The sequence below is a fragment of the Erithacus rubecula genome (genome assembly GCF_903797595.1).
Source record: "Erithacus rubecula genome assembly, chromosome: 5".
In the NCBI taxonomy this organism is placed as follows: domain Eukaryota; kingdom Metazoa; phylum Chordata; class Aves; order Passeriformes; family Muscicapidae; genus Erithacus; species Erithacus rubecula.
Window position 1 is genome coordinate 21094068 of NC_136687.1, and position 15872 is coordinate 21109939.

Sequence of the window (15872 nt, forward strand, 5' to 3'; positions counted from 1 at the left end):
GTTGACTCTAAGAAAGCAAGGGAAATGCCAGTACTAGTTTTACCTCTCATTACTCGTGAGAAAGGATCTGCTGCTTCCCGTTTATTAAGAGAGGGAAGTGATAGTGATCCCCCTGTAATGAACTTGGCCATTCTTTAATATCTTCATGATAACCCACAAGTCATAATTCAGGCTTTGACGAATTCTGCAGGAGAAACAGGGTAGCAGTAGGGGTAATTACACTGTTTTTCCATCTCTTTGCAATGGCTTGTGAAAAGCCACTGGAATCTCTGGAACACTGGCACATTTCTGAAAGGAGCAATACTTCACACAAGAGGAACAGCTCATCATCTGCTTCAAACTGATGAAGACAAGTTCCATAGAGAGACACTACTATTAGAGATGTGTCCAAGTTTCAGAAAGGAATCATGATTTTCTGACCCCTCTATTTACCCCCCTGTTTAAGATGGGCCCTGAAGCAATGCTCTGCTAACCTGAACAGTACAGTACTCTCTCTGTACTCCAAGAGATCCTTGGAATACAACTTGCCAGCACCATCTTAATCCCAAAGGAGCAGTGACCAGCCTGCTCTGTCAGGTGCTACAGGGCCAGAGTAGCCAAGAGGACACACCTGCAAAATGGAGGTAATCTGCCTCTTGGATCATAATGCTTACAAGGATTGCATTGAAACCCTTGCTGCATCCCAGGGCTGTTAAATGAAAGCAGCACTAGTCAATAGGGAGGAGGAAAAGGCATGATGAAAAATGCCACTTTGATTTTAAGCCCCCATAATTTCCACTTTGAGTGGCTTTTGATGTGCAAAAACGTCTTACACTAGGCATATTTGCCCAAAGCACCAGCTGATTTCTGCAGAATAAGTCCCTATGTGGAAACCATTAATATGCAGAATCTGGAAGCATCTGGTTCAAGGGCACAGCTATTTCAGTCAGATAACAGTGCCTTGTATTGTTTATCCAAATTGTTACAAATTCCTTCAATCTTCAAGTAACTGTCCTAAAGGTTAAACTGTATCTCCATTTCTGTGGGTAAGCAGTTACAGTAACAGCACTCATTACCAAGACACTGATCTTACCTCCTGTTTAACTATTGATACACCATGCTTGAAGGCAGTTGAATAATTCAGGATATTATTTGACCAGTTGCAGGATAATTCTCTACTATTCCAACACTAGTATTCAACTAAGATGTCTATGCCTTCTAGTCTGATACCTGTTCATGGTCATCCTTTTCTATCTTCCCTCCATTTCACAACCGCATGCAACAAGCCAAACACTGACAAACACTGTCATCTCAAAGATTTTAATAGCACTGGCCAATTGAGAATAATAAAAACAAGTAGAAACAAAGTAACAGTAAAGGCAAAAATATCAAGAGAACATTAGAACTATTCATTCGTGCTAGTCAAATGAGGTAGGAATCTGATTTATGGGGCAGAATTTTTTTTTAATAATTTCTTCCCAGCAGAGATTAGTTTTTTCAAGATTCATTAAAAAGACTGCTTTCCGATGGAATATGTAATGAAAGAAAAAGATTAACTATCAGGTAACTTTGAAGCCAATATTTATTTTCTACTTGGGCTGATACCAAATTAAGCTAATTCTTGAATTCAATATTGAAACAAATAGAATGCTCCTCTGCTGAAGACATGTTGTGTTGCTGCAACTTAGGGAACACTTGCCCCAGGAATCTGACTAAATCAAAAATGTGTGGCTGCACATGGAATGTAGGCAAGACAACCAAAGAATGGAAACTGAAGATCTGCCAGTGAGTCAGTTCATAACTGCTGTCCACCAGCACTAATTACACAGCTGATGCCTGCAGAACTATCTGGTTTCCCAACAGATGCAGTTTAGACTACACCAGCCAATGGATCCCAACCAGGACTGGAACACTATTGTTGAAGTCAGTTCTACCTTAGGGCTGGACCTAAACCTTACCAATTTACTTAGAAATGATCTTTTGACTTCAATGCCAGTTAGAGCACACATTTAACTGGGCAAAGAATCACCCCAAAAGAAAAAAAATTGGTGAGACCAAAGTTCCAGTCTTTACCAAAGTTCCTATACCAGTTCTATACCAGTTCCTGGAATATAGTTCCAGTCTATAGACTGATTACAGTCTATAACTGGACTAAAGTAAAAAGATACTCTATTTCTTTTTTTTTCTTATAATTTGAAATATTTAAAGTGCTGTTTAGGAACATTTCTGGAAACAGAAATCTGCAGTTTGAAGGTAACTTTTTCACTTAGAAGATGATCATTAAAAACAGGTTTGTACCATCTTGAGTAATTAAAAAAAAAATTGCTATAAAAATAGAGATTTGAAAATAGACTGAATTCACATGTACCAGGTACCATTTCTAGTGTAAAATTGGTTTAGTTTATGAAAAATATACTTCCTTAAAAAAAGCATAGGATTACAGTATTACCACTAAGGAGATACACAGAATTCCTTCAGTATCTATTAAACATTATACTCTAGGCTTTTTGACAGGTGGATCCTGCAGGCTGAATTTAGGAATTTCACATGAAGAAGCAAAAGGAATTCTTTTGGCTGACACCTTCTTCCCAATTGTTTCAATCTGAAAAAAAACCAACACATTTAACAAGTGAGTGTGGCAAGCTAAGAATCGTGAACCTATGAGGAATCTACAAAGAACACATTTTATGAACATTAGAATAAACCAAACCACAAAGCACAAGCAACAAGTCCAAGGACAGTTTCTGTGACTGGAGCTGCAGAGTTTGTTTAAAAACCAAAACAACCAACCAGCCTTTTATAAGTGCCTGCTTTGCCTACTTAAAGCTGCATCTTGACAATCTGAACATTTATCTGCCTCATCTTCCATAGAACTATAAATACAAACACCATAAAATGTTTCTGGGTGTGCATAAAATGAGGGTTCAGCTTACTTTTCCCAGAAATATATACTAAATTAGCACAGAAAAAGCTTTTTCCCTTCCATAATGCAGTAGGCTGCTTTTGAAGCAACACAACTCTTGAGAGGCTAAAGGCAGCCAACATGACAAGTGAAATCCTGTAACAAAACCAACACACACAAGTCAGGTATGGCAAAATTCAAAGAGCAAAGCAAATTCCCCTAATTTCTAGGTCAGAATATTGTGAATCACCCAGGACAGAGCTTGTAGAAGACAAAACACCAACTAGGTAAGACAGTTCTGAGACTCAGTAAATAAGCAGAACTGTAGCTTTCCTCTTAAGTAATGCAGGTCAAATATAAAGCTCCAAAAGACAAAATACTTCAACTATTCTATTTCAACAAAATTTTGATGAAAATACTCTGGGCAGACATCTAGGCAACGCTGAAGAGCATTGTTTGAACAGTCAAGAGAGCTGTATGTACCCTATTTGTCCTTTAACTGCTTCAACTGTCTGGTTAAATGGGTTTATACAAGCTGGTTCACAGTGTACATACCTGGAGCTTAAACAGGGAAAACATCAAGAGAGAAATCCTGTGGCCATTATGAGAGTGAGTACAGGGAATGAAAAATGACTGAAACATGCATCTGATCTGGCTTGGAGATTTTGTTCTTATGGTGTCTGGTCAAGATGCTTTTATCAGATTATTGTGGGACTTGGTGATTTTGGTATTCACCAAATTCCATCTATGCTGAAAGTGCTTCAACCCCTTCAATTAAGGCTTACTCTGCCTTCCCTGCTTGAGACCTGAGCAGACTTTCTTCTCAAATTAGAAATTACTCTGCCTAGAATCAGAATGCTTCCCATTCATATTTCCTGAATTAAGCTTTAACTATGGAAACTGGTTATAATTTAAATGGTAGGTGTGTTTAAAGTTATTTAAACTCCAATTTGAGAAAAAAAATTAAAACTACTCAAATTCATATGTTTGGATTGTATACAATGGAATTGCTATTAGCATCAGGCTGTCTAATGCAACAGCTTTTAACAAGGGAAGTTAAAACACTAGGGCCCTAAATTCTTAAATTTTGGGAATGTCCATTTAAGACAAAATCCTTTTTATTATTTAATGCAGAAAATATAGGTCAATTGTTAAATGCCTTTGCAGTGATAATCTGGATAACAAATTCTGGATAATAAACCTGGATGACTAATTGCATTCTGGATGGCAAACTAACAAACTGGTTAAAAATCCAACTAGAATTTCATAGAAGAAACACAAAAGTACAGTCTCTGTAAACAGAAACTTTATCTGTATACTGATCTATCAAGTCTTGAAGCCACAGAAGACTTCAGAAGAGAAATTCCTAGGAGAAATATCACACAGATTAGAATTTGCTATAAGCTTAGCTGAAGTTAAGCTTCTGTGTCCTCTCTCTGGTATAAACAAACATCATTGTTTGGATCTTCTGGCTCATCTTAAACACAAAGGATTAAAAGGAGTAATCAGTCATCTCCTCCAGCCTCTCATGTAATACTTGAGCATTTTATTGACTATCTTCAGATACATCTTTGCATTCACTGCTTTCACCTCCAGTATCAGCCAGCTTTGTTATGCAAACCTCAGGGAGAAGAGTCCAAAACTTCCTTTAATAGTTTGCCCAAGTGAAGATCTCACTGGCTGGATAAACATTTATTACCTGCGTTACATCTTGTCCAGTGTTGAACTCTCATGTCCAGTAAACCTGCTTGTCTTTCGTGAGGAGCAAAAATGGCACTTACAGCTTACATTTACTTCTGCAAGAACTGTGTTTTGCTATGCTATTTTTTTTTATGGTGATATTAAAACAAGATTCCAGGTAGTGCCTATGACAGATTGTAACATACAAACTCAGCCCTTCAGCTGGGTAGTAGCAGTAAAGACTACAGGTCTGGAAGAAACAGTGAAGCAGCTGCAGTCAAATATTATGCCTAGAATAAAATCAGGCATGAGATTTAGCATTATCTCCTAACTGTCTATTATTTCCCTGCTGCAAGAAGGGCAGAGCAGCATTCAGATATTAGATTTATGGTTGCACTGAGATGTCTTTTCCATCCTGAATGATTCTAGGGCAGGCTTATACTGCAGAATATTGGTGGCATAGCCTCAACTTTAAAAGCACATCAATCTGTGAAAGTAATAAGACAGTACTAATGAACACTTAAGAATAGACAGGTTTACATTTAAATCCTCACCTCCAGAGGTTTTTTTCCTTTGCTGCTCAGTCACTGAAGAGGGAGAGCAATAGAGAAGGGAGAAGGAAAGAAACATAAGAAGCATCACCCAGATGATTACCTGGAAGCCAATGACTTGTAGCTCATTGTGAAGATCATCTAGAACTCTCCTGCCATCAAAGATAAATGCAGGCTTGAGCATTTTCTTATGAATACGTTCATAATCCAATTCCTGTAAGGAGTAATTAAAGCAGAGAGAATAAATTGTAGCATAACACTCTTTTTGTTTTATTTTAAATTGAAGCTAACATTTACCTTAAACATGTCCCATTCAGTGCAAATTACAAGGGCATGTGCTCCATCACAGGCTTCATAGGGATCTTTACTGATAGTGACCAACCGAGACACTGTAACAGAAGGCAGGGAGTTTTATTCTGCATGTCTTTAGCATCAATCGGGCACTTTTCTGGCAAATGTCTCTTTCCTTGCCTTACACAATCAAGTGGTTTCAAGTCACTCACCTAGAGATATTTTCTACCAATTTTGATTTTACTTATTTAAACTAAAGCAGATCATACTTGGCATCCGAGTAGCTAGAGCACTTAAATGTTTGAAGTCAAGCATCAAGCACATCTCAAGAATTTGAAGGTACTATGGAATGCTCAAATGCCAACTCTCACAAAGGCCATTGCCTGTACAACAGTAGCACATCACAGTTTCTATTTAACACTCAGTTCACACCAGAAAAGACACACGTAGCTCCCCAAGGACTGCCTAAGCAGCTGCCTAGAGGAAAGCCTTCCCTTTTCCTCTAATTCAAGGGCATGTCTAATAATGTACACCCTTCATTCTTCATCACAGCTCAATTTCTCTTCACCTGTGGAAGCCTCAACTGTTCTCCCCATCCATCAGCTCCATTTCCCAGCAAGAAAACAGAAGTCCCAAGTACCCCTTACCTCTGTAATCATAGGTGATTATTTTAAAGTTTTCTTGAATGTAACGGAACAAAGTAATTTGGAAGTCATATGAAGGAAGGGAGAATGCTCAATAGTGCATTCCAGAATAATTTCTTTATTTCTATTTTAGATATGTAAGAAAGAACTAAGTTAGAACTCTGGGCATGAAGTAGCTGTCAGAACTAGTCTGTCCTCCTGGACATTCTTCTTTCTCTTCCTTTTAATTATTCAGAGATAAAATTCTAGACATCTATTCAAATGAGTGTTTATTGAAAGAAAAATATACAGTAGTTGAGATTAGCATTTATCTACAAAAGCTACAGGGAAAGGAAGAAGAATGAGAGTAATCTCCTGAGCTATAACAACTTACTAGAAAGTGCAACCAAGAGCACAATGATGTCATGTTGAAAATGAATTTATAATATTTAAACAGACACGTGCATATTGAGAATAGGGTGATAAGAGGGGAATAAACTTTATATGAGAATTCTTACCTTGGTTATCTTCTGAGACACCCAGATGTGAGAGATCAAAGATGATTTGCTCCTTAGGTACTTTAGGGTCATAGATATGCAGCTTTGCTCCTTCATCCATTAAATACTTGCTAATGTAGATACTGGATGACTCTCTACAAAAGAGAATCAATAAGTTGAGGAATCAGGTGGCATGTTCCAGGTAAGGAAAGTTTTCAAGTATCATGATATGTGATGCCAGAGCTTTATATCATTTTTACATAAATATCTTAGTGGCAACCATGACAACAGGAAACCAGTAATCTTGATGGACACCAAGGAGAATAATATCAAAAGGTTTGCCTCTCTTTTGCTGAATTGTCCAAGAAAGATAATAAGTCTGGTAACTCCTAGTGACCAAAATTATAAATGCCTAGAGTTTCTAAGCTTTCCCTACAAACTGCACTTGAAGAGTTGTATCAAGCTTGACCTTTACAGGAGAACACAATTAAACACTTCAGGAAATCAAGCTGAAACTTTGATCTCACAAAGCAACTTAGAACCACCTGCAAAAGTGCATTCTTTTCTGTGGAGAATGAAAGAAGTTTGTCAAAATCTATCTTTGCTTGTGCAAGTTAATAAGGACTAGAATTATGTGCAATTTCTGCACGATTCTGGTCTATGGTACAAGCCAAGAATCAGTTCTCATCCATTTAAGAAAGATTAATCCTTGTTAGAAACAAATTCTGTCACAAGAAAAAGAGTCCCATATCCAGCTACTAATTTAATTTAGTGGTGAGCATTAGCTGGGAGGCTGGTGACAGCAGTAGGGAATCCATGCTGGTGAACAAAGCTTGCTTGCTTACCTTGTGTCCCCAGTATCCTTTTTGAAAGCAAACCCTAAAATAGCAATCTTCTTGTCAGTGACAGTATTAAACAAACTGTCAATAATGCGGGAAGCAAATCTTCTTCTCTGATAATCATTCATGTCTATTACCTGAAATTATACAAGCCATGAGAGTACAGAAAGGAGTCATTTTAAACTATAAACAGATTCTATTAACAATCAAGTCAAACTACCCACACAAATTTAATAGAGGCTTAAAAGAGAAAGCTAAGCATTTTTACTCAATATCACAAGCAATCTGAAGATACATTTACTTAGTTTATCAAATTCTGAGAAAAATCTTATGTAATGAGTGAATACTGATGCACATATACACATCTTAAACATGTGTTATCTAGTTTAAAGGCTAGGATTTTTTTCAGATTGTTTTTAAAAAAAATTAAAACTTACTGCTTTCCATGTCTCTGCCTAAAACATAATTTCAGTATCAGGGTACTTGCAGTCACATGGACATCTCATTGCTAGACCTACACTTTTTTATATGTCATATGTAACAACTGTGATAATATTTTTAGTCTTTTTAATCCACACTAACAGATGCCAATACACAAAACCTGTATAATTCAACCTTGCTTTTGTTATTTTGTCATTTCATGCAAGTGTTCCAGCTGTTCCTTGGGACAGAGAAGAGTGAAGGGAGAAAAGGCTAACCAAAATGAAGAGCAAAAAAAGCAAAGCTGCTAATAAGATGGGCAAATCATGTACTTGGTATTCTGGGGGGAAATCTGCTAGGCAGCCTTATACTTGACCACCACAGACAAATCAGGAAAATAAATCAAAGGGGTTTTTTGACCACACCACACATTTCAAAGCTTCTCAGTCAGGACTAGGAAGAAAGGTGAGGTGCTTTCACTAGTTAATAGGGAAATGGTTGCTAGTACAGACTGGGTGTCATCGCTGCACTGGAGCCAGGCCTGAGAGCATCCATATCTTCCCAACCATTCCTAACATTAAACCCAGGAACTACAGCAACCATGTTTATTCTAAAAAATACTAAGAATTACTGAGTTCTTTCAAAACTGTAAAAGTAGACCCTGAGGAAAAGATTACAAGATGTAAATTCAAATACCCAATACAGATACACAACTGCAAAAGAAAGACAGCAGACAATGCTTGTACTTCCCATTTTCTACTGCTGCTAGACAGCTTTGGAATCCATTTGATCCCAGTAACTTAATTCACCCCAGAAAAGCCTGAGCACCCACAAGTATCAAGTATCAAATGCCAGTGTTAAACTGAGGGCCCTGAAATGTAAAGGTGAACAGCTCTGAGGTATCTGCTCCTAGGAGCTGAAACCATGTTTATGTGGACAATGCTTAAAAGCTCAACACCTGGAAGCTGGGTGCTAAAGAAACATCACCCTCTGAAACAATTGGTGAAGAACTTGTACCTGTTGCCAGTAGCGAGCTACCTCAGGTAGGTTCAGTGCCTCACAGAGGTACACTAAATTCAAGACATCCTTCTGAAAACAGCTGCCTCCAAACCCTGAAAGAGAAAGCAATTGTTTTACAAGTTGCTAAGGTACCAATCCAAACCAATCTGTGGAACCAAATATGTTCTGGCAAATCACTGACATAGTACTATAAATTTCCCCACTATTTCACTGCTATCAAATGAAAAACCTTAAACTATTAAAATCCAACTCCTGGACCTACTTACTTTGTCAATTACAGAAGGCTTAATTATGCTTCAGGTTCCACTGAAATCAATGGGAGTTTTTACACAGAAACCTGCACCTACATGAGAAAAAGCAACTATGGGCTATTATTAAAAGCAGGTAGACAAGCTCCTGGGCCTGTTCTCTCCTCACCACACCACAAGACTTAGACTAATATTTCTCAAAACAAGTCTGTTAGGATTAAGTTCCTTCCTCTTGCACCCCCAAATGGATATCTAACCATTGTCAAGAGCCAAAGATCACCACAGCTGACCAAGGGAGAACTGAGGCAGAGATCCTTGAACCTAGAACTTTGCTCAGCAAGCAGAGCCCCAGAAACAACACACTGTAGAAGGAATTATAACAACCTAATAGCAGTTTTTGGTAATGCATTTGCTGTCTATTTTCACTCTTGCTTGACTTTAGGATAGGTTATATATAATAAGGTTATTTTAATGTCATACTATCTAGCACGACACCATACAGAGAGGCTTTAGTTTTGTTCTGAAGTTTGATGCACCAATCACCACTTCATCACATTTTACTATCTCAAATCTAATCCAGAAATGACTGTACATGGTATTTAGTGCCATAGCATAGTTGACAAGGTGGTGATTGGTCAAAGGCTGGACTCAATCTTGAAGGTCTTTTCCAACCTTATGATCCTATGAATTCATCCAACAGATTAGAAGCTGTCATCACACATTCTGAGCTAGAGGTATTCTCTCCCTCAGGCCACTGGCAGCAACTCCCAAACAAAACTGCACCAGCTGCAATTGGGAAGACATCTTAGAGAGCACTGTCATCAGTGATGCTCCAGAAAAATTAAGTCACAGCTTTTCTTTCCAGTGTCACAGGCAGAGTAAACCATGACTCTGAACTCTCCAGTTTTAGGTTATTGGGTCTGGAGCAACCTCAATTCTGCATATTTTAACAGAAAAAATGAATTTATACTAGTATAACACAGTAATATTTTCATATATTAAACACTTCTAATGATATAGAAAATTGTGGAGAATCAGATTACTTATTTCAAAACACTACTGCACTATTAAACAGAAGCCCAGCGAGAAAAAAGAAAGGAGGAATTTTTTATTTACCAACACTGGCTTTGAGAAATTTATTTCCAATTCTTTGGTCTGTTCCAATGGCTCTTGCTACTTCTTCAACATCTGCTCCTGTGGCTTCACAGAGAGCACTGATTGAGTTAATGCTGCTGATTCTTTGGGCAAGGAAAGCGTTAGCTGCCTGCAAATAAAAAGCATAGTAAAGAACTTCATTTTTCCAGAAACCAGGATGTCCACAGACTAAAGGGAGTTGCTACTGAAAGGATTACTTTAGTATCTATGAACTCCACTGACATATAAAAGGGTAACATAAGTTCAATATATAGAAGCCAGTTAATTTGATTAAAGCAAAACAAGATAATGCTTAACTTGCAGAGTTTGAACTGTTTTATGACAGTAATCAATTTCTGCAGCATTGGATGTTTACTCTTAGTAATAACTAATAGCAATAAAAAGGAGAAAAAGACTTCATAAAGTCAAAATCATCTATTAACTAGGTCAGCTGAGAACTGGAAAAGATTAATAACCTTTGACATATGCATTAGGTCCTCCCAACCTCACCTGTCTTTCCTAGCTGCATCACTCAGTGTCAAAATTCTGCTTCTGAGCTTTGTCTCACACCCCTTGCTCACTGCAGACCACAGCAGGGAGCAACACTAACCAGTTTAGAAAGTTCTGATGACCAGGTATTGGTTGTGATGATTTTTTCTTTGGGCACCCAGTGCTCATAAACAGCACACAGAGCACGGACAGCTTTCTGTCCCTCTGGAGAGTCATCTCCACCAATAAGCACTCTGTCTGGGTTCTTCAGGTCCTTGATGGCTGTTCCTTCAGCAAGGAACTCTGGGTTAGACAGCACCTACACACACAGGAACAAAACAACTGGTAAAAACCAAAAGCAACACCCAACCTTTAAATACACAACTCAAAGAGTAGGTTTACCTGCAAATCCAAGTTAGGCTTAGTATTAGCATCAAATATTCGACGGATGCTTTCTGCAGCACGGACTGGAACTGTGCTTTTCTCAGTGACAATTTTATAGCCATTTGAATTCTGCACAATTCTTCTAGCACAAGCTTCAATGTATTTCAGATCAGCTGCTCGGCCCTTTCCCATCCCATAGGTCTTTGTGGGCGTATTAACCTAATTAGAAATATTAGAAAGGGGAAGAAATGTTACAGGTCAGTACCTCTTGAGTTAAGAGGCAAGGTGAAATTGCTAAGATTGATGGACATTTTCCTTCTCAGAGGAAGGAAAATATGTCTAGCCCTGAATTATTCTGGCTACCACATCAGATGAAGAGGTATTATCTGTCTCAATTACCCATTTTGTTTTCTACAGAAAGCTCACTGGTCTCTATTCAAATAGGATTTAAACAAGAGCAGATCACAGCAACTCTGCAGGCTTTAATGAAACAATCCTTATTCTGGCAACACCAGTAATTTCTTCATGATTATGGCCAGCCACTTTTTGTTACCTGTCCTGCACTAGGAATGCAAAGACTCATGAAAGAGTCTTGTGGTCAGTGAGGCAACTATAGCTTAAACTCACTTTGCAATGAAGCCTAAGTGTAGGGGTGATGAAAATTAGCACACTGATGTACACGGAAAAGGCAACATGAGGGAAAACACGTAGTTTAGATTAAGACAGAGGATCCCTTTCATTACAAATGGAAAGAAGAAATAACATGTAAAACACAACAGCTTGTTTTGAACCAAGGACAGGTGGCAATATATGGGCTGTATTAGTGGCTGTCATCCAGCCACACAGCATTCATTTTAGACTTAATGAATAAAGAAAAATACTGTCAGAAAGGGAGCTCCATACTACAGTGCCCTAACAAGGAGGAGACCTCAAGAAAAAAGCACCTTAACAAAAAACTTAACTGTGACCTACCAAGGCAAATACCAATCACTTATTTTGGACTCTGCATTAGTAACAACATCAAAATTACCAGAGCTTCATCTTTGAAACCTCTTTCTAGTGGTGTCAATAGCTATGAAATACTAAAGCCACCCCTGTTCCCATTAATACACTATTTTGAAAAGCTTCTAGATATAGGTCATCTTTGTAACCAAATAACCAGCACATGATTTTGCATATCTGTCTAAGAATTCTATCATCATTATCAAGGTCCCACAGATTTCACCAGGACACTGCAATGACAGAGCTGTGCTACATTCTGCTCTGACTCCATACACCTAACCAAGTTAAACATCAACATTACCATTTTAAATTAGAACCTGTTCATTCATCAAAGGTGCTACTGGCTATAAGAAAAATCAAACAAAAAGCTTACTTGATACTTTCCCACAGTACACAAAAAGACAAGGAGAAATCTGTGACTCAATGACATGACATTGCTAACTGAATCTACAGGAGAAAACAAAGGCAACTTCCTAAAAGAAAAGAAACAATGATTTGATAAGAAAGAAAAAAAAACAAAACAAACACAACCACCTTCTTCTCCAAAACTTACAGAAATAAATACAAGATCAGCTTCTCTAATGGCATCATCAATACTGGTGGAAAAGAAGAGGTTTTTTCCTCGACAGGATTCTACTACTTCTTGTAACCCTGGCTGAAAAAGAAGCAGAAAAAAACAATTAAGATTAATGCAGTTACAAGAACAGCAAACTCTATGCCCAAACAGAATATAATTTCAGATACAGAAAGATTTTATTTTTTCCCCTGTCAGTGCAGCATGCTTTCAAGTAAAAACTTCTGAAGATTTACACAGTAAAAAAATTTAAGCTCTTTCTTATTCAAAAGACTCACAATGCTGTCCTGATACTTTCAGCCACACTGAACTGCTTATTTGCACAGACAGATTTTAGCTTTCAGTTATTCCCATACTCAGTTTTGCTACCATGAGAAGCAATGAAAGAAACACCTGTAGAGTGATGCTAAGTAGATTCAGGAAGTCTTGCAGTATTTCCTAGACTGCAAACAAAAGAGGTGGTCCCTTCTCCCTCTTCCCAAGATGCCCTCAATATCAGGTCTAAAACTGCTTCAGCACAAAAAACACCCCACAAAGTCTCCCAGCAAGTAAGCAAGCCCACACCCAGTGAAAGATAGGCAGAGACACACAGGAAATCAAGACCACTCCTTTCAGCAACCACCCATCTTTGGGCCAGATTAAACTTATCATGGCACCACTCCTACAGTGTGGAAGAATCACAACAGCCATAATATGATGAAATTCTTTCCAGAGATACATATGATGGTGTAACACTTTCCCTTCTCTTAACACTTCCACTTAGAAAAGAGAGGCAGCAGGTCACATATAAATGAGCAATCCTCTGTACTAGAATGGTCTCTTTAGAACTTTTAACCAAGATAGAGTTGTCAGAGATAAAACTGTCACAGACTAAAAAAAGCTTTTACTTTTTGTTTGAATAGTCAGTCATGCAGTTTCACATGGCAATCATATCTCCAACTTGAGACACCTATCATGACATTAGATATTTAATTAAATGCCAAAAAGGCAAGGGTTCACTGGATGGAAAGAAGAACACGAGCAGAGGCTTTCTCATGCAAGACATTTTACTGTCTTATTTTATATTAAATACCACCCACTTAGAAGAAAAACAAAGGTCAGAACAGGCAAAATAACATGTCTTACAACTCATTGAATATTCCAACTATGGTCTTACAATGGGATGTAAATAGAAAGGCAGCCCACTACACAATTTCTGACGCTGAAAAAAAAATCCAACCCAAAAACCCACAAAAAGCTCAATGTGCAATGACTCAAATTTATAACTGTCTGAACTAACTCTTGGCAGTTTTTGTACATTCTTTGTAAGCAAACAACACTATTCCAGGAAACAGATGTTACAAGTTTGGTTTAAAAAAAAAAAAAAAAAAAAAAAAACATGCCAAGGGGAGCTCTACTTTAGCTCATTCAGTCTAAGTGTTAAGAGAAAACAATGTACTAGCTTTCAACTTTATTCATGGCTTACCTGTAATCTGAACATTATATACAGTTTCTTTTGAATTTACATAACAAAGGAGGTCTATTCATCTTGACTTAGTCACAGTATAGCTCTGGTTTTAAGAGGGAAGACTTCTTGCAAAGAAGCTGCAGAAGAGCAACTGCTAGCACCAGTCAGTTGCCTTGTCTTTGGGAGATGAGTGAAGATAAGTTTTCACTCCTATTAAAGAACTCAAATCCATAAAAACTGTATTTCATTAAAGAATGAAGAAAGAGAGACCTATTCTTTCAGTAAAGGAGTGGAAAACAACAAATGCTAAGAGAAGCAAAATAGAAAATGTTTTATGCATTTTCAAATTAAAGTAATTCAGTAATAAAGGAATGACAGTGTGGTACATTTATCTGGTCTAGTCTTCCTAGGCTAGATTAAAGATTTATGGTTCAATTCTATCAGAAATATGATTGTTCCCATCGTTGCACATAGTTCAAGTTGGGCAGCATAGATTGGATTTTGGCAGTATTCAGAAAGCAAACAAAGCTTACAGCTCAGTATGACACATTTATAGTGTACTACAACACAGCAGGCAGTATCTGTAATTGAGCAAGAGGACAAGGTCATGGCCAAATCAGGTCCCAAAGAAAGTCAGCATGATTTAGCACAATTCACTATATATAGAATTGCATTTTCCTTATTTGGCCCTCCATTAGTAGTCATTAATACACATCTGCACCAGCTGCATTAAGATATTTCCAAAATCTGGTTTAATGAGCAGTAGTGACAGGCAGCTGTTCCAGAACATCCTTTTTGAAGGACATCACTGATGTGCTTGACAAGCTTCAGAAATGGGCTATGGGGATATAGTATTTCCATGTAGTAGGAGACAAGCAAAGGCAACACTGGCTGCAAGGAGAGACAACATTGATGCTTACCTCGTAGATTGGGAGTGTGTCTGAATTCCAGGCGTTGATTCTGGCTTCGTTGACATCCACAACAGTAACTTTGATACTGGGGCACATTTGTGCAATAACACTACAGGTTGGCCCACCGACATAACCAGCACCAATGCAGCAAATCTTCTTAATTTCAAACATGATTGCTCTAGTAAGAGGAGGGTGAAATGGAAAATCAGGCGTTACAAATTAAAAACACCGGCCAGCAATTCAAGGAAAACAAAAGAGTATTAGTAATTTCAGATTTTATTAAGCAGCGGCCCACAGAAGCGTTTTCTTATGGCTGATGTCTCGAAACGAACTGCTGCCCCCCTCTCCAACCCGGGAAGGTTTTGGAGCCTGTCCTCTCCGCAGCGCCAGCATCCACAGACCACCAAAGCCGCGTTTCGGTGCCCGCTTTGAGCCAGGCACCCCGACCGGCCCCGCTGCTGGCGCGGCCCCGGCTGAGCCGCAGCCGCGCCCTGCCCCGCAGCCCCTCGGCCGGGAGAGGGAGGCCGCAGCTCCCCCTCCTGCCCGAGGAAGGGCGCGGGCCGGGCCCACCCCGCGGCTCCATGGCCGGGAGAAGCGGGAAGGGAGCGGCCCCGCGGCCCGGCCCGCGCTCCGCGGCGGGAAGGGCCCGGCGGGACGGCAGCGGGGCTCGGACAGCACGGACACTCACCGCGGGCAGGCGGGCGCGGTCCGGCCCGGCGGGAGCGCTGCGGCGAGGATGCGCGGGGGGATGCTCGGGACGATGCGCGCCGAGCTCAACGCGACGCGCTGCTGCGAAGGGAGCGGCAGCGGCGGCCGCCGCTATTTAAAGGGCCGCGGCGGGCCCGAGGCGGCCGCTTCATGGCGAGGACGCCGAGCGGGGC

At 39.3% G+C, this 15872-nt stretch overlaps 1 protein-coding gene across 1 annotated transcript; it reads right to left on the bottom strand.

The window, feature by feature from the left end:
- Positions 1-1280: 1280 nt before the first annotated feature.
- On the bottom strand, positions 1281-15872 carry UGDH (UDP-glucose 6-dehydrogenase). The gene is made up of 12 exons (XM_079307197.1): positions 15680-15872; positions 15001-15169; positions 12613-12714; positions 11076-11276; positions 10795-10992; positions 10167-10314; positions 8800-8894; positions 7369-7499; positions 6545-6678; positions 5410-5501; positions 5216-5326; positions 1281-2581 (listed from the first exon to the last, which is right to left on the bottom strand). The coding sequence occupies exons 2-12, from the start codon at positions 15160-15162 to the stop codon at positions 2471-2473; spliced, it is 1485 nt and encodes a 494-aa protein (XP_079163323.1). The 5' UTR covers positions 15163-15169; positions 15680-15872; the 3' UTR covers positions 1281-2470.

Bases quoted from the DNA above. Each gene is read 5' to 3' on its own strand.
- UGDH (XM_079307197.1), bottom strand. From the start codon at position 15,162: ATGTTTGAAATTAAGAAGATTTGCTGCATTGGTGCTGGTTATGTCGGT. The intron at 8,895-10,166 runs GTAAATAAAAAA...TTTCTCTTTCAG, and splicing joins ATTTCTCAAAGCCAGTGTTG to GGTTTGGAGGCAGCTGTTTT. The intron at 5,327-5,409 runs GTAAATGTTAGC...TACTCCTTACAG, and splicing joins CTGAATGGGACATGTTTAAG to GAATTGGATTATGAACGTAT.